Here is an 18,834-nt window from a genome sequence, read left to right as displayed (position 1 = left end):
GTTGCCAGTATTAAAACCGATCTGTGTGTATTCTGGTGCACACAATCTGCTGTTTGTTTGTTTATTTAGCTTTTGTCCTCTGCCTTGACCTGAGCTTCAGTACTTCCCCTGATTATTAAGCATAAAAGATGTGCAGTTACAGGTGAAGACAGCATATATTTGCAGATCTTAGTGGTGTGAAAATACTTATAATGTTGACAGTGTATCTTTAAACTTTACTGGACAGGTGTGCAGCTTCCTTCACTATGGGGAAATATCATAGACAGATTCATTGTTGCAAAATATATGTCTTTATAGACTGTAAATAAATATTTGAAAGTCAATTATAGAATATAGTTTAGATAAACACCAGTTTATAGTTCACAACATTAATTATTACGTCATATGCAGTATTATAGGCACAATTTGCAGGACAAAATACCATCAAATAGAAGTTAGTGCTAAATTTAACCCTTTAATTAGATTTTGTTGCCTGGGACGGAGCATGCAACACAGTCTGAATGTACACATAAACACTTTGTGGCACCAATGTGCACATGCACATAAGTTAAGCGTTTAACACATTGAAACATGCAGGCACACTTTTAGATCCTCTAATGTGGAAAGCTTGGGTGTGTAAGCTACAAAACATGTGTGAGGGTCAGAGGCCCCGACACACACCTGTTGAGTATTGTTGAATGAGATCTGGAACGTCAGCCACCCACACACCAACATAGAAATGCATACACTCTCTTTACCTTCATTACAGCCTTCATCATCAGCTTTTATCTGAGTCATCCAGATCAGATCATTGGCTTTTAAAAGCTGCAGCATAACTAAACAAAACTTGTCTTAAGAGCGACCCAAAGTGCTTTATAAAATAAAAATGAAGTTCTAAATCACAACGATAAAAACAATAAAATAAAACAAGTAAAATAATTGGCTCAAGAAAACAAAAACAATAAGATTTGATATTTGAGATCTCCTACTTGATGTGAGAGGTGTGAAGAACAACCCAGCAAGTTCCCTGTGAGACATTTTAGCATCTTTTAAGTGTCACCACAAAGTGCGTGTGTGAAAATGAGTTAGCAGGTTCCAGTGTCAGGGACTGTTTATAGTGGGAAACGTGTGAATGGTTTCCTTTGAAACCCTTCATACAGTTGGTGCTCATTTCCCACTTTCAAGCAGCAAAGTATTGATGTCACATACATACATAACTTACATAACTATGGAACTGTACATCCAGCTTCTTATCTGGGCCAAGCGCCATATATCAGTGGCCACTCTGAGCTGGGGGATGAACAATATACTGAATGCTGTCATAGATTTGCTGCACAAGACTGTGCACATGATAAATAGCAACATATTGCAATGACTTACAGATTAATTAAGCTTAATAATAAATAATAATAATCCTTATAATTGACTGAAAATACTACAAAACTGGCATGTTAAATTTATAAAGTGAGAAGTTTGCTTATCATGCACAGTTTGAATTTAATCCCAACAACATGCATCACAGATGGGTCATGTTTACCGCTTTGTTGCATCACCTCCTCTTTATCAACACCCTTAAAGCCGATGGCGCTGAAGACAACAGCGGCTGCAGCTTTGAAAGTTAAACGTTTTCCTATTTGTGTTTGATGTAACGGTTCAGAACATCTTTAGCTGTGTTATCTGTTTCATAGGGCTCCAGATGTTTTCAGGGGCTGACAGGTCAGGCTCTTCCTGTCTGTGAGTCCATGCAGGAACTTCCTCTACAGAATCTTGTCTGCTTCTTTAAATGCAGCTGGAGGATAATGAACATGATTTGTTTTAGTTGATTCCTGGAACGATTTCTCAAGGCTCTCACTTGATCCACATATATAGTCCTCATCTTTAAACCAATTTTAATTTTACTCATTGCATCAGAAGAGATGGAAATAGAGGACGATATGATTGATGTGGGCAAGATGGGGATCTAAAGAAGTGCCTGAAAATACTGTATTATAAAAATAAAATTGTGTAGAACTGAGCAAGCAAATAGTATGTAATTTGCTCTATAGTGTGTTCCTCAGTTGCAATCTGAACTCAACTTATGCAGCAGCAGCAGGAACAACAGGGAGTTTGGACTGGACTTATCATGTTTCCTCTTAGGAAAGTCTCCTGGCTGATGTCACTTTGGCCTTGGCCAAAGAAATGTCTGATGGTTGAACTGCAGGGATTTTCCTTTTCCTACATTAGATTCTTTCTATTGTACTACAACACACTCCTACGTAAAACAACATGGAAAGAGTGCGGGGTGGGGGGTTGTCTTCAGCTTCATCATAATTTTTTAACAGTGATGCTGCTATACATCAACTCAACAACTTGTCTTTCAAGCTTCCTACAGGCCCATTTGTTCTTTGGATGTCTCTGTTAGCTGATATGCTGCCATTGCCGTTATTCCTTGTCTTTAATGCTGCTAACTGTATTGAAATGAATCCAAACCCAAATCAGCAGCTAAATTTCATTAAAGTCAATAATGAAACCTTGCCTTGTAGCCCATTGATAGATTCTTGTTTAACGGTGATTTATTTTTGTTTGGACTGCCATTGCCCCGGCTCATCAGGACATTTGTTGAATATTCAGAGGCTGCCACAACCGCCAAGGTCTTCGGTCGATGTCAAGGGCGCGTCTGCTCGGCTGCTGCCTTTGAATGTATTCATTGGTCTGCAGGAGTCAACTTTCTCAGAGACTGATGGAAACGGTGACCAGCTGAACTGTGTTTCTCTAGCAAGACATGGTGGACTTATTCTTTGTCACTGCTTGTTTTCTGTAGTTATTTCTGTCTTTTCAGACGTGGAAGAAGATAAGGAATAAATAATGACATGTAATGTCTCAGATTATTAATAGAACCATGATAAATGGAGGATTAAGACTTTTCTCATTTAAAGAAATTAATACATTGAAATTTTAAATAGAATATAAATTTGTATGCATTTTGATTAACAAACATGAATAAATGCACCATGAAACATGTAAACTCATCCACCTTTATCCGTTTCTGGCTAGTCCATGCCTGTGATAATACTGCAATGCTGCTTTAAAGTTTGGGATAATTTTCTTAAGAATTTTCTGTATTTTAGATACTTTCCACAAGTGCATAAGGACAACACAATTATACTAAATAGACAAAGATAATTCACTGCAGGATTATTCAGTTCAATCCTATGAGGGCAGCAATCCAGCAGGTTTTCCATGTCTTCCAGCTTCAACACCCCTGAATCAAGTGAAATGGATCTGACAGCCTAGCAGGTTCTGCACTCATTCATGTGAGTCAGCTGTGTTGCAGCAGGGATACATGGAAAACCTGCTGGACTGCAGCCCTAATTGGACTGAACTGGGTTCCCCTGACTTACTGGGTTATTTATTCCTTAAGGAATTTATGTCAAATTTCATATCAGTATTTGTACATGATAAACTAAGTGTGTGTTTAACTTTGGCATTTTTGATGGTTTCTTCAACTGTGTGTGTTAAATCCTTCCGCAACCTTTGTGTGGGATCCTCTCATGACTTTGTGTGGATCACACATTCCTCTTTAAGCATGTTTTAGTAAGAGGAACTATGAGTTCTGAGTCTTAAATTTCGGTCAGGTGGGTCGGAGCATAGGGGCAACAAAAACCTGCAGGGTAGCAGCCCCCCAGGACTGGAGTTTGACATCTGTGCTGTAGATGGATGAGATCTCACCACCTAAGATGTGACTTTAAAAGTTAATGGTGTATAATTAAAGTTATAAAATGTAATTTCATGAACATGAATACATCTTTTTGCATGGCAACTAATGATTCTGTAAGATAGATCTAGTATTGACTCTCTTCCAGTCTCATGGAGTTAAACTTTTACCAGACAGCCTTGCTGCTGCTCTGCTTTCCTGACTGCTGGCTCGGCAGGCAGTGTGTGCTGCGAATGTCTGCCTGCCTCTCCAGCCGGTATATCTTTAAGAGGAGGGGCCACACATTTATATGTGTATTTCAGAGCCAGGCTATGGGAGGGTATGCAAGAGAAGGGTGGTGGGGGTGTGGCGCTGGGCTGTGGAATGAAGTTGGGAGCTGTGGAGGGTTCACACACAGCTGAGAGAGCAGAGAAAGGACAGCACAGGCTGTCTCACACACATCCAAAAAACACTGAAGAAACAGCTCACCTAAAAGATAGAGGAAGAGAAGAAGAAGGAGGAAGAAGGGGGTGAAAACCGCCAGCATGGCCATGTATGAACCCGCTTACCTGCCCCCAAATGCAGAGGAGCAGGACTTCATCCAAGCTTATGAAAACGTCCGAGAGAAGTACAAAGGTGGGAGCTTGCAGTCCTGTTAGAGTGATGACAGCTACAGCGTGGCTGCATCTGATGATGGAAAAGATGTGTTTACATTTGTGAGTTTGTAAGGGGAGGGTCTAATCCATATGTCTATTTTTGGTGTTGTTGACTTTGGGCAGGTGCAGCCACGTGATTGTTTGCAAATGCACCTTTGCCGGCTGCTGTGTGTTTGTGCTTTTGTGTGTGGAACAGCATCAGCCACGCATGCTGCATCTCTCGGCCGCTGAGTGCTTTATTGATTGGTGCACATGTTTGCTGTCACTCTTCCACGCTGCCTCTCTGAATGTGTTGCCAAGTTCAGTGGATTTACAGGATTTCTCCACTTTGATATGTGACCGTAACAACCAGGCCGCGGTGTTGACCTCTGACCTCAATGAGAGTGGGGGGGTTTAGCTGAAGTCTGAGCGCTCTGCTGATTGTTATCCTCCATCTTGTCACAACAGAGACATTAACAGGTGCTGCTGAGCAACAGTGAAATTCATTTAAACAAGGAGCTTGTGCTTTTCTTTTCAGTTTTATCCCAGTTCATCCCTTAAGCTCTCCATGTTTGCAGCACAGTAACTGAGTTATCTTCCATCGTTTCCTTTTTATGGGAATTTTCCTACAGTGTGGGGATAAGCCACAGAAAGATGGAAAAATTCAGGATACACATGAGTTAGTTCTGAGTGAAATGTGAAAGTGGCATATCCAGAGAAAAGCCCCTGGATTCACCTTTGCTTTTCACTTTCTTCTTGTTGGATGATGTCAGCAGCATCTTCTTCCTCGTACTTTCATTTCAGAGTTTAGTTGGGATTCCTGATCTCGCCTAATATCTTAATATGTCTTTACTTTTTTCATTTCACTTGAGGTTTTTTCTGCCGCATGGGCAGAGTCTGTTTCACTTCAGCAGATCTTCAAAAAGGGGGAAAGCTCCTCTATAAATATTGCCCCAGTTTTCTTTTTCCCTTCCCTCGCTTGCTGTGAAAATCTAACGTCTGGGCTACTACTGAATCACCCTCCCCCATTTTTTGTGCATCAGCAGGTTTGCGTTTTATTTTATTTTTTTCGTCAGTGGGTCTATCTGTGTGAACCTTACACATCTTTTGTAAAATGCTGTCAGTGGGACGTTCCTAACATCTGCATATCTCTAAATTTGGTCTTTGAAGCCTGTAAGCAAACAGAGCCATTACAAAATTCCATTTCAGAGCTTTTTCCTACAGACCTTTTCATTGGTTGTTTCCTGGGTTGTTTATCAATTGGAAATTGACAGGCAAGTTGCTGTTTAACACATGTGGTGTTTCCATTTTACTGTTATCAAGTGAAAAGGAAATGAGAGTTTTTAGGGGTTTTGGCAGGGCCTTGTTTACACAAGTGGGTTACTGATTGCTATTTCACCATGTTAAACATGAACAGCTCATCTATTTTACATCAGAATCAACACCGAAAGTATAAATATTGCTGCTTGTGTGCTTATATGTGTTTAAAACCTTGGTGTTTTTAGGGCTGTTTGCGTGCCGGAGGGTTATAGGAAGCAGGAGCTGACTCTGTGGCAGGTGTTTATGCTCCACGTTCCTCCTTGTTCCTTCCTTGACAGCATCTGTGCTTCACTAAGGTCCTGCTCTCCTTATTAAGTCACAGTGATGACAGCCAGGCAGAGAACTGTCTGAGCGTTTTTAATATATTTTTTTACATCCCCTATCTTATTTACTCTCACAGATTTCTTATATCTGCAAAACTTTCCAAAGCATTTGCACCTTCTTGTCGCTGCAGGTGTGGTGGAATGAACTGTAGGCCATCATGGCTGCATGAAGTGAATAGGTTGTGTTGATATATACTCATGGTTTATCATGTATTTGGTTTGCAAACATTCTCAAGGTACCCAGTGAAAAGAATGTATCTGGGTTGCCTGGATACTCATCTTTATTTTTGCGGTGTGTATCCACTTTGTCCTGAATACCTGTCCTTGTCCACAGTGTCCACAAAGTGACCTGCTTTTATCTTGGACAGATGGAGGTCAGCCACTTCAGTTTCTGTCTTGCAAGACCTACATAGTGGGTAAAAAAGACACGTTGCAGTGAATATCTTCCAGTGTGATGAAGTGACGTGCTTTAAAAATAACTCTGCGATGGTGCAGAACATTTAAAACATTTAGATAATGGTACTCAACAGGCTGCAGCACAGAGCCGAACATTAGAGAGCTGTCTCATGGTATCTTCAGCTTGCTATCATGCAAAGGCATGATTTGCCTATGTAATAGCTGAGGCCGTCTAGATTGAACACCAGGTGTGTGTGTATGGCAACCTGAGATCTGGGAGCATATCTTTTGTTATAAGCAAAAGGACCAGTCCCCTCACTGGCATGACTGACCAAAAGAGAACCTACATCTTTCTGGAATATCACAGCTGAGCAATAAGGAAGGAGGATTTTACTACCTATCTGACCATGTTGTCTGTGCTGCCACTGTGTGTGTGTGGTTAGCTCATTTTACATAGTGAAATAAAAATAAAAACCCTAACCCCTTTTTTTCCTGCAGAACTGGACCTGTGTTTGTCCAGCTGTTAAATGGGTTTTAATTATCTTTAAAGAATCTAAATAATGGCAATGTTAGCAAGCTACTGCATGACTACAGGAGACAAGTAGTTGTAATTCCAGCCATACCACATGTTTGTATTAAATCATTATGTTGATTTTTACACACAAGGTCGTTTTTCATTTGGGTTGGTTTATATTTTTCTGACATTATTTTATCCTTCTGATTCTCAGCCGGACACTGTGGACGTTCATGGGCTGGTCTTGCTCAGCTTTACGGGATTTAGTTGATTCTGATAGCAAATCTTTATCAGATAGACCATAAACACAGCCCAGAAGCCTACTTATTGATAATAAAGTGGTAGTAAATATGTCTGGATTAGTTTAACAGTTGTAAAAGAAAACAAAAACATTAAGACATAGAACATTAGCATCATATTGGGTTCAATATCAAGCATAATTTCCAGATGGGTTCAAATACAATTATAGTCAATCAGTCAGTCTGCCCTGCTTCTAAGATTACTCACTGCTGTTTCATTGCCTGTTCAGAATCGCAACCGGCTGGACAGTAAAGGCTTGGCTGTCTTCCCACTGTCCTCTAATACAATTTGTACCAGCAGCTGATGCAGATCTTACTGGGCCGCCTTAGTGGGGGATTGCCCTGTTCATATTGCGGGGACTTTTGAGGGTGCACAGTCATGGTTGGCATTCATATTTTCTCCCACAGTGACTTGTCTTATGCTCTGTAGGGCTTAAAGTAACCCATAAATATAGTTAGAGCAACACTCATTCCACCAATTAAAGAGTTATTTTTGGCAGCATTGATTGTCTGCTGTGCCTTTTTAAGGTTTCAGTTTCTTCTTGGCTAAAGAAATCAGACATTTGTGAATTAAGAAAAGTTTGGCTCCAATGTAAATTGAAGGAAGCAGAGTCTGCCAAATAAAGAAAACATAAATGCTTATTTTTATTTTTACCATCACCATTACAGTGTAATGGGCTATGTTTATAAATGAGCAATGTTATTCTATTTCCTGTATGTGTGAGACTACATGAGGTGAGAAGTGGTGGGTGACACATATTTGTGATGAATGAACTCTTTAAAAAGATGAGTGTCACCTCATGCACGTGTACATGCACTCATGCATGTGTACATATGCATGAGTTTGGTGTGTATCAGTTGAAGGTGCAGAGTCTATGATTAATTTTAGCAGCCAATACATACACTTGTTAAAGGATTTTTTTTGCATTTCCTGAAGTGCTACCACAGGAAATGACAATAGGAAATTTCTATTTTATTTCTATTCTATTAGCTTTCCAAGCGGTGATGGGTATTTTTTCCCTGCTGGCAGCTTTTCCCACGCACTACTTGTCTTTAGTTGGCTGACTGCCAGAGGCTGGGATGGATTAGGAGGTGAGACTGAACAATATTGGTGTTGGAGTGCCCTTGAGAAAAGCACTTTAGCTGCTGCAAAACCTCTAGCTGTCGCCAGGCCGTGATTAATTTGTACTTTGGTTGTTTTTCTTCAAGTTTCAGTTTCAGCAGGTTTTCAAGAAGTCACGGTTCCTGTTCTGTCTTTGTACACATTGGGAGGATTTATGCTGGATAGATTTAGATTTGATCTTTTAATTTAGTTAGTCACAATTTCCTATTCTTTTTTTGTATTCTTCCTCTACGAATCTGCTACTAATATTCTAGATCTTTACTTTACAAAGCACAGATATGACTCAAAAAGGTCAGAGTCACACTTATTCAACCTGTCTTGGGGCTAAACATATTTTCTTTCTGCTGTCTTCATCTCAAGTGTTAAAAAATGTTATTTATACTGTCACCCTCCAGTTTTTTAGGCACACTTGTTTAACTGCTTGCTAACACAAATGGCTAAGCAGCCAATCACATAGCAGTAATTCAGTTCATTTAGGATGCATTTGCATCAGGATAGCCCACTAGGCTCAATCTGATTGGGGACGTGACTCAGCTGTAGGAGGGTGTATCCATGTGGACCGAGTTAGCGTTCATGCTACACTTTGGTCAAAGGAGCCAAACCATTAGAATAATATATTCTGATTCTCACCAAAGGTGGCGCTGCACTAGTATTTAACAAAAGAGAGTTCAAGACCCACATGAAGAAGAAAACTTACTCCAATTGCGAGAAATACATGGAGCGCAAAACTATTGCTTTGTGGGTTCTTTTTACTTTGTCTTGTGCAAGTATCCTGCAGAAATACACTGCAACAACAGATGCAGTATGAACAATTCACAAGGCAGGGGACCTTCAACACAATCACTATGTATTTACCCACAATGCAATACTATTCAAAACACTGGAAGTAACATTTTTAGTGACTTTGTAGCCGCTTCCTGTATTCGGTCCCCCTTAAATGGACTGAGAGCTATGTTTGTAGGCGGACTGAGTCCACTTCTTTGATCCGAATGGGAAATCTTTTGGCACATTCACAAACAAAGCACTGCAGACTTTCCAAGCAAACGGACTAGGATTCGAATCACAAAGACGAATGGGAATTTGCCCTTTGTCAAAAAAACATGGTGAATGTGACTTAATTAACTCTAAACTGAGCATTAGAATGGGAAAGTATGGCTTAAGTTACTTTTAATAAGAAATGATGGTGCCATACAGGCTGGTCTCACTATTTCACAGACTGCTGAGCTGCTGGGATTTTTGCTCATAACCATCTCGAGGGTTTACAGAGAATGGTCTGCAAAAGGGAAATGATCCATTTAGCAGCATTTCTGTGGATCAAATTGTCATGCTGATGTCAAATGTCAGAGGAGAATGAGCAAACTGGTTTGAGATAATGGAAAGGCAACAATCACTCAGATAACCACTGGTTATAACCAAGGTATGTAGAATATTATTTCCTAATATCCAGCCTTGAAGCAGATGGGCTAAGACCACCACACCATCTGCCACTCAGCTAAGAGCAGGAAAATGAGGCTAAAGTTTGCAAAGACAGAGCAAAATTGGACAACAGACAACAAGAAAACGTTGCTTTGACTGACCGAGTCTCCATTTCACCTGCAACATTCAGATGGTCGGGTCAGTATTAGAAATAAACTGCTTGAAATACTGATGGATCCATCCTGCCTTGTATAACCAGTTCATGCTACTGGTGATGGTGTAATGGTTTGGTGTTATTTTCTTTACACAATTTGAGCCCCTCAGTACCAAGTGAGCATCATACTTCTTGAGTATTGTTGCTGATCATGTTCGTCCCTTTATCACCACAGTGTAGCATATTCTGATGTTCCAGCAGGATATTGCACCATGTCACAAAGCTCAAATCACCTCCAACTGTTGTCTTGAACATGATAATGAGTTCACTGTACTCCAATGGCCTCCATAGTGACCAGATTTAAATCCAACAGAGCAGTCCAGTCTGATTTTAGCTACACACACACACGTCACTGCCTGCTGAAAGTCATGGAAAGTAGGACGTCGACTGAAAATTTGTGGTTTTGGCATGTGTGTATGCCCACATATAGAGTTGTTCGACATTTTTGCACCTATCTTCCTGCTGTATTGCAACTTAATGGTGTCAGTCACATCTAATGGAACATTTCTGTCATATATAAATGGTGATAAAGTACCACACGCTTAAATCAGACTGGGTGTGTCTCTGTAATAAGTAGGTGAGGCTGCATGCTCATAGTGTAGCAAAAGTAGCGTGTGCCTCCTCTTTTGTGGGTATTTTTGTTGTTATTTTTTCATGTGTCTCAGCATCCTTCTGGCTGGGATAGATCAGCAGCAACACACATCTCAGGGCAGAGGTTATACTGGAGCAGGGTATGATAAACTGGACTCTACTGGGATTCTTTTAGTGCCTTTTAAGGGAGAGAGAGAAGCTCTGAGGGATGTTCATCCATGTTCAGCTGAGCTTCCTGTCAAACGCATAATGATTACAGAACAGAAGATGCTGTTCTTTTATGCCTGCATGTCTGGTGCTTTATGACTTATTATGAGAATGAAGGAAAGAACAGAGCAGGCTGGGAGTGAAGCTAGATGTAGAGATGTTCACTACTCAGTACACACAAATTACTTTTACTAAAACTGACTTAGAAAGTGCGAGCTGCCTGATTCATCTCTAGGAGCATAGCCAAAGTGGACTGCGTAAATACAAAAGCAAGGAAGAGAATCATGTTGGATTGAAATACATCACTTGATTTGTGAAAGTATCTGGAAGAAGGATGGAAGGATGGACCTGGAACTGTTTCCATGACTGTCTCCAGTGATATCCTGTTTCATTCAAAGTTATTTTTCATTTTTAACATTTTGTCACCGTGCCTGTTCTTCAGCCATGCCTCCAAATAAAGAAGCTGGCTGCTTGTTTTCAGTCTGATTGTCTAACCAGCGTGGAAAAAGGAAGAGATAAATCAGTGACCTTGTAGGATGAAATGTTGCATCAGTTAACATTTTAGGGGTTGGAATTGGCTACACATCATTTTTCTTCGTAGAAAGTTTGTTGTCCTGCAGAGGGTCCAGCCCCGGTTTCATCAGGATAAGTTTCTTTTTCTTTACTTTTATATGCCCTGCTGCAGAACTCAAATGTAGTTTTTTATCATCAACCTTTGCAAGTTAAAATGATGCCATTGTATTGGGATGTTTGTGCCCATTAAATTCCACATTTCACTCAGTCTCCTGTCAGAACACTGCTGAGTCAGACAGCTTCTGTGCACACTATCTGCCTCCAGCTGATGATCCTATTAACTGTGACAGCTAACTCGCTTTCAGACTACATGAAATCTGCTTAACCAGCAGTCTGAGTGGCAGCTGTCATCTTGTAATTTCAGTTTACCAGGCTTGGACAGCACAACAGTTTTACTGCCTACCACGAGCCCTGTGGTATTCAAACATTTTAGTTTCTCCCTGAATTTTACAAGGCCTGAAACACATGGCTCTGTGGTTTGAGCGGGAAGAAAGAGAGTGGAAAACACATTGGTGTGGAAAGTATGAAGGTTGTAACACCTGGGTTGCGTCTGAAACAGAGACTCCTTGTGTCTCCACTTCTTTGTCCTGCAGGGTGGGGCTTTGCCACTTTATTAGGTCCAATATTAGTCTGGGATTTTGGCTTTAAGGCTCCACTGAGCTGTAAAAAAACTATTGTGGGAAAACAAAAACATCCTCAGGGAGAGTGCTTCAAATTACTCCACATTTATGTGCGAATGCTGCAGCTGACTACTGTAGATTGGAAGGTTTTCCCAAAAGCATCACCTACAAAATAACAAGATCCATCCTTCCCCCCTGGCATGATCATCAAATATAGACTGTAAGTGTTAACGTGCTTATTATGTAAGTAAAAGAAAAGAAACAGTGTTACAACATTTTGAAAGGATGTGCTTTATGTTGGGAAACTGCCTCTCACATCTTCAGTCAGAATAAGAAGCTAGTGCCAGCGGTTGATTAAAGCAGGTTGGCATGTAAACTGGAAGCAGGAATAAACAGCCTGACTTATTATTAACAGATGTTTAACATATGTTTTATGTTTTTCCTTTTGCATTGATGTTACACAAATCTATTTCAGGTGTCTTTCTAAGTGTAAATATCAGACTGTTTTTGCTGTAAAGTTATAGAATTATGAATAAAAAATGTTTGTTTCATATTGAACCGAAGCTGATCAGTTTCAGAAATGTTGACAGAAAGCCACTTTGTAAATACACATTAGCCACTTTTTACATGGTACTGATGAAATACTGATGAAAAGAGATAAATAAATGCTAAATTAGTGCAAAGCGGAAAACACTTTTATTGTTTATATGTCATTGGGATTATTAGAAATGTTTGTGTCATTTATTATGGAAAAACAAGAACCTTTTCATTTCTTGGATAATTATATTCATATTGAGGATCAACCAGATTGTTCTGGAAGCTGGAGTTACACACATTTGTTCTTCATCACTGTTAGGGGTCATTTTAATCTTTATTATAATCTTTATTAATCTGAACTCAGAGTCATTGTTGAAACTTGCTGAAGTCGAAAGCAGACAAAGCGTATGCAGAAACAAATTTATTTACATGATGACAACAATTAATACTCATACATAAATGTTGATAAAGATTATAATAAAGATTACAATAACCCTAACAATCACCAGCTTCATTTCCAGACTGTTCCAGGATTTATTCAGAGAAATGCCCCGCAGCATGATGTCATGTGTGGTGTTGACGCGTACGAGCCTTCTTGAGTCTGTCCATCAGTTTTTGGGTTTTTTTTGTCAGCCTTGTCATTTCCTAACACTGAAAAGGATCTGAGTTTATTGCTGGGCCCTGGCATTCAGAGCAACTGGAGCCGGCTGGTATGACGGCCACCACACAGGCCAGGAATGTCACAGTAGGTCACCCCACGCAGCTGACAGTGGATACTGGTCCCACGTGTGTGCACGCTGTCATGACATTGCACGCCAACTTTCTTACTGCTTTTTCCACATGCACACATATGCACATGGGACTGCAAACATGTCACAAGGAATAACTTGTTGCGTTCTGCTCTGTTAGCAGCCCACTTAATCTCCTTTGCTGTGAGATACCGATGATGAGGGAGGAGAGCTTGTTAGCAGCTGCAGCAGCAAATACCTCCAGTGTTCAGAGAGATGCACTTCATTAAAAACTACCCTACATGGCGAGGCAGACTTCATCCCTTTAACAACAAAGGGCTACACAAACCAGCGTTGCATGAAAAGGATGATTTGTTTCATAGATAGAGATGCTTCTCAGAGGACACTGTGGCAAAAGTAAACAGGGCCTCTCATGCTTTTGAGTGCTGGTTAATCACTGGGTCTCTGAAGGGTGTTTCCTCTGTCCCACGTACCACAGGTCAAACGACAACCCTGGAACAAAAAACTGCCTGGTGTTTGTTTTTGCTATCTCAGAGTTCAAATCACTGGTAATTCTGGCCTTCCTGTAGTACTGCAGCTGCACTTTGACACACATGAACTGGGTTGTGTTTGACTCTTTTGCTTTCTAACAGCCTCTGATGTGGTTTGTTGGAGCCAGTTCTCCTGGAATAAACTATGTGTGCAATGTTTTACCTTAGCTTCCAAAGTTGTTGCAGCTGTTGTCAGAGTAAAGGTGGGAGTGCAGTTAATGTGTAACAGAGCAGTGGAAGCTCGTGAGGGGAGGAGCTGTAATGACCTCCATTATGTGTTGTTTATGTTTGTCCTTTAGACTCATACGTTGAATTCATGGTGGAAAGCCAGGAGAGACAGTTGTGGACATTATATGTCAGTTAATGTACCTTGTCAGATGAAGGGTAAACTGGATGTAAAGCTTTCCTTCTGATATATTAAACCAGTGAGCTTCTGCTAAGAGAAAATAGTGTAATCCTCTGTGTAGCAGGAAAGGTGCAGCTGAGTTAAAGCTGCTGTCAAAATCAGTAGAACCACTCTGACAGCGCAGACCTCTGCCAAGCTGCTTATTTCCACCAATATTAAGATTTCCATCCTATATTCTAGTCCTACATTCATTTTATATAAATACACTATTAGATTCCTAGATACACTGATGATGAATCTGTGTTTTGGCTATTTTGAGGTGTTTGTTGCACGTTTATATGCTAATTTGTTCTCTTGTAGAAAAGATCTCGTCTTTTTCTTTTTCTGGATTGTGGTATCCAGAATCCTTCTACTATTCAGATCTAACTTTGATATCTTGTAAAAATCATTTGGAATTTCTGCTGTATTTCATGGCCAAACACCCTGAGCATTTACTGTGGAGTTCTATGTATATACAATAAAAATAGGCCTTTTTCACAATGATCAAGAATCCTTCAAAAAAACTTTTAAAAAAAACTCCACAAATATAATGGACTCTATCATAAGAATCTGTCCAGTATTTATACTTACAGACAGACAGACAGACAGATAAACACTGGCTAAAAACTGGATAAAAACATAACCTCCTCAGCAGAGGTGAAAATCAGCAATTGTATTATATTAATATTTGATTTATTTCTTTGTTTTTCATCCATTGGCTGGAAGATTTTTACAGAATTTTTTTTTTTTTTTACAGAAGTTGCAGTAATATTATCTCCTTTTAATATATGAATATACATTTATCTAAGGCTCTTATATGCAATATACATTATATATGACAGTAATATTTTTAATGCCCTTGATGCAGATGTCTTTCAGACCCATCTTGCACTCCTGTTTGCAACGTGATGACATGGAAGTATTTTGTTGTGAGGAGTCGTTCTGTGATTAAAGGTTTCCAGAGTTCTGGAGCTTCTCACTGACTTTGTGTAATAAACATAAAAGAAAACCTGAACATGAAGCCATTATTCTGTGCTAAAGTACGAGAGCAAACAGCGTCAGCGATTCCACCATAAGCCGACGGTGCACGAGTGTAAATCTAGCTTGACATTTGTTTGTGGTAGTTGATGCATTTTTGAAGAAGAGGTTGACATAGAAAAGTGAACCATTTTTATCATTCTAGCCTTTCTAGATATTCCAAATATAACAGCACCTAATAATAAAAATGACACTACATTGTTGGGTCGTGACGTTTTGCGGGTTAGGAATCATTACGGCTCCGGTTTCCAAATAAATGTGTGAAGGAATGAGTATTTATTTGTCAGAGTGTTTCACGTAGTGTTGCTGGGATTTGCAATGACAACTGTGGCCCTGATGATAAACTTTCTTCACAGCCTAGTGCCATTTCTCAGATTTTTCTCTAGACAAGCTTTCAGTTTTAAAAAGAAAATTCATTTTTTCCCTTAATTGAAGTTAGATAGAAACAAGAAAAAGAAAAAGGAGAAAACACTGCATTCTCTTCATGAGAAAAATGTATTTAGACGGTGCTTAAGATAGTGTGAGACATCTAAGATGCAGGCAGTGGCTAAACTACATGGATTTCCAGTGACTTCCACTAGGAGACAGTAGGCTTCCGGTACCAGTCACAGTTGTTTCTGAGAAGTCTCTGGAAGTGTTGATGTAAGTCTGTCAGTCAGCCTTCCTGGGAGCAGAGCGTTGCAGCCAGCCGCCAGAGTGGCGCCTCCAGCAGAAACTCCCTGTCATGCATCGACAGAAAAAGATGATGAGGCAGTCAGGGAGAGTGGGAAGACAGGAAGCTGACAGACAAATTGCTGAAATGAAACTGAAATAGAAGAATATAAGCAGAATTTCTCAGAAGAAAAAAAAAGCAGAGTTATGTGGACATGGCAGCTTCAGTGTCCGTTTCTCTGCTCATGTCTGCGGTTGATTTTACGGTCAGCAGCAGTTTGTTCAGATGAAGGGACATGTGTAAGCTGAGATGGCAGGCATGTTGTCACGGTGGCCTCGGGAATTCTACAGGACAGGTTTTATGATTGGCCTTCAAAAAGTGCTGCTTCTGCCAGTTCAGTTAAATGATACCAGTTACAGTACGCACACACATTTATCTGAAGTAAGATTTTTTTTGGTGAGAAAACTGTATTGACTTTGCAACTAACAATTATTTTGATGTACTGGTTATGGTAAGATTAACTGGTTGTGATTATACAAATGACCCATATTCACTTAATAGAAAATGCAAAATGTATAAAAACATTCGTTCATTCATTTTCCTAACTGCTTAGTCCAATTAAGGGTCGCGGGGAAGCTGGAGCCTATCCCAGCAGTCTTTAGGCAAAAGGCAGGGTACACCCTGAACAGTTCGCCAGTCCATCGAAGGGCCACACAGAGACAAACAACCACTGACACTCACTCTTATGGGGAATTTAGAGCAACCAATTAACCTAACATGCATGTCTTTGGATGGTGGGAGGAAGCTGGAGTACCTGGAGAGAACCCACGCATACACGGGGAGAATATGCAAACTCCACACAGACAGACCACTGTCCAAACCCCGCCCCAGCCGAGGATCAAACCAGCAACCTTCTTGCTGTGAGGCCACAGTGCTAACCACTATGCTACCATGCAGCCCATGTATAAAAACAGGTGGAGAGAATTATGTTTTTCTCACTTGATGTTATTTGACTGAGGCCTTATTTAATCCTCATCTTCTTTGATTAAACAGATGTAGACTTTAATATGATGTAAATATGCAAAATGCAATGAAATATCTTAAATCCAAACTCCACAAAATCTGCAAACACCTTTCTAAGTACTGAATCTGATTGAAAGACTTGCTGTCCATTTGTTATTTATAATTCACTAAACCTCATAGATTACAATGACTTTAAAAAGACAGAATATAATCGATTTCAGACATTGTTTGATTTTTTTTTTTCTGTCTTTGAGGGAAAAGCATTGCTCCATTTTGGCTGCTTAGCTGTTCTTACTTCTTGTGCTGTCTGACTTTACTTGAACCTGACAGTGTAAGCACAACCCCTAGTGGATCATCGTCCTCACAACATAAGGCACAACCATCCAAGTCAATAGACTTTTATGGAAATCCCAGAAGCATAAAACACTTGGACTTCCACAACATCAGGAACAGTAGCTAATTATTACATTTTCAGATAAGTTTAGTTGATACCAGCGTTTGGATCAGACAATAATAAAAAGAGGATTAGTCTCTTCTTTCTCAGAAGCTGATGGTTGAGTCTAAATAAGGCGGAGGTGACAGCATCCCTTGGTCCAGTTCCAGCAAACTGAGTCAGAGTTAGAGCCTGTGAGTTAGTGTGTGGGTGTGGGACCTTCTGGGATGGGGACGTTTTACTCCATGCCCATTCAGCCTTATTTTCTTCCCTAATATGTCACTCTGTGAGGAACCCTCCTGCGTTTGCTTGCTGTTTCACATTTCCAACCTCTAAACTGGAGGTCTTATGAAGGGGAAACCTCTTCACTACTTGAAGGGCCACATGGGACCAGGTTATAGGTTTTCCAGGGTGGAGCATGGGAGGAAATCACTTGCTTTATGCTTTGCTTCTCCTCTGACCCAATGCACAGAATTCCTCCCCAGTCTGCAGAATGGGTGGAAAACCAGTCTTCTAAAACAGCTGCATGCTGGTTTTCTGTCAGCATGTAGAGCAGAATAAATCTCTGTGTTTACACACACAACACAAGTAACTGCAAACAGCATTAAACTGACTGCTGTATAAACTGTGAGATGCTTTAGGAAATTCTAAGAAACACTAAACTTCAGACAAACTGTGAAGCTGCCAAAATGGCAGAAAATCCACAACCTCCCCAGCTGAAAAGCTGGGATGTGTAGAGTTCAGGCCGCTGGCTTAAACTGTTTTATCACAGACTTTGTCTCTGGATGGGGAGCCGCTCTCCTGCTGACTGCTGCCCACGGCTCTAAGCCGGTACATTGGGCTGCAGATTTGACTGGCTGGGTGACCTCAGACTGAAGGAATGTTTTGTCTGGATGACCACAGCAGGGCGACCAGTTTGATGTAGAAAGAGGATAAAAAATGTGAGCAACTGAGCTGGGAGGCAGAAAGATGAAACACTCAGATGAAGTGCACCAATATCAGGTTTAAATTAGTGGGTGTGTATAAAACAGTATTGGGTTTTATTGAAAGAAAATAGCTAAATTGTATCACTGAAAATGTTGCTTTACTGGATTTAGAATAGTTGGTACGCTTGAGCAGTAGCTGCTTTGCATCCAGATAGTTTGTGCTGCCAACAAACCGTCGGTCTACAAATAATCAGCTGTGAATGATGTGAACTGCAGGAAGTATGACAGGAAGCAATGTACTAAAACAAAACCATTAAAGATTTCTGAAATCATCTCAATGTGGATTCAGCATAAAAGAAGATCAAAACTTAACTCAGAAATGAACTGAATGACACAAACCCCAGCAGTGTGCTTATTTCAGAGCTTTGCAGTTTGGTTTTGACTCTTATCAAATGGAAAAATATGAAATTAAGAAGATGGAGAACAGATGCGAAAGACAAAGTCACAGAACAAAAAGCCACCAAAATCACTGATTACACCGATGCAGCTCCAAGAGTTAATTACAGTAATGCATATATATATATATTTTTTTTTTTGCTTTTTTTTAGACAGCAAAGACTGATGATTTGTGAGTGAGGAAAGAGAGAGAACTATCTAAGATGGCGACCCAGAAAGCAG

General features: G+C 40.2%; 1 protein-coding gene across 3 annotated transcripts in view; it reads left to right on the top strand.

Moving 5' to 3' along the window:
- Positions 1 to 4,158: 4,158 nt before the first annotated feature.
- plecb (plectin b) overlaps positions 4,159 to 18,834 on the top strand; it is a 115,013-nt gene continuing 100,337 nt past the window's right edge. For all 3 annotated transcript variants that reach the window (XM_079240588.1, XM_079240602.1, XM_079240601.1), the window contains exon 1: positions 4,159 to 4,288. In XM_079240588.1, coding sequence (XP_079096714.1) covers positions 4,198 to 4,288 — 91 coding nt within the window. In that variant the 5' untranslated portion in view covers positions 4,159 to 4,197. The remainder of the gene's footprint in view (positions 4,289 to 18,834) is intronic.

The sequence above is a fragment of the Telmatherina bonti genome, assembly GCF_933228915.1.
Source record: "Telmatherina bonti genome assembly, chromosome: 5".
NCBI classification, from domain to species: Eukaryota; Metazoa; Chordata; class Actinopteri; order Atheriniformes; family Telmatherinidae; genus Telmatherina; species Telmatherina bonti.
Note: the sequence above shows the minus strand (reverse complement) of the source record. Positions and strands in the feature narration are given on the sequence as shown.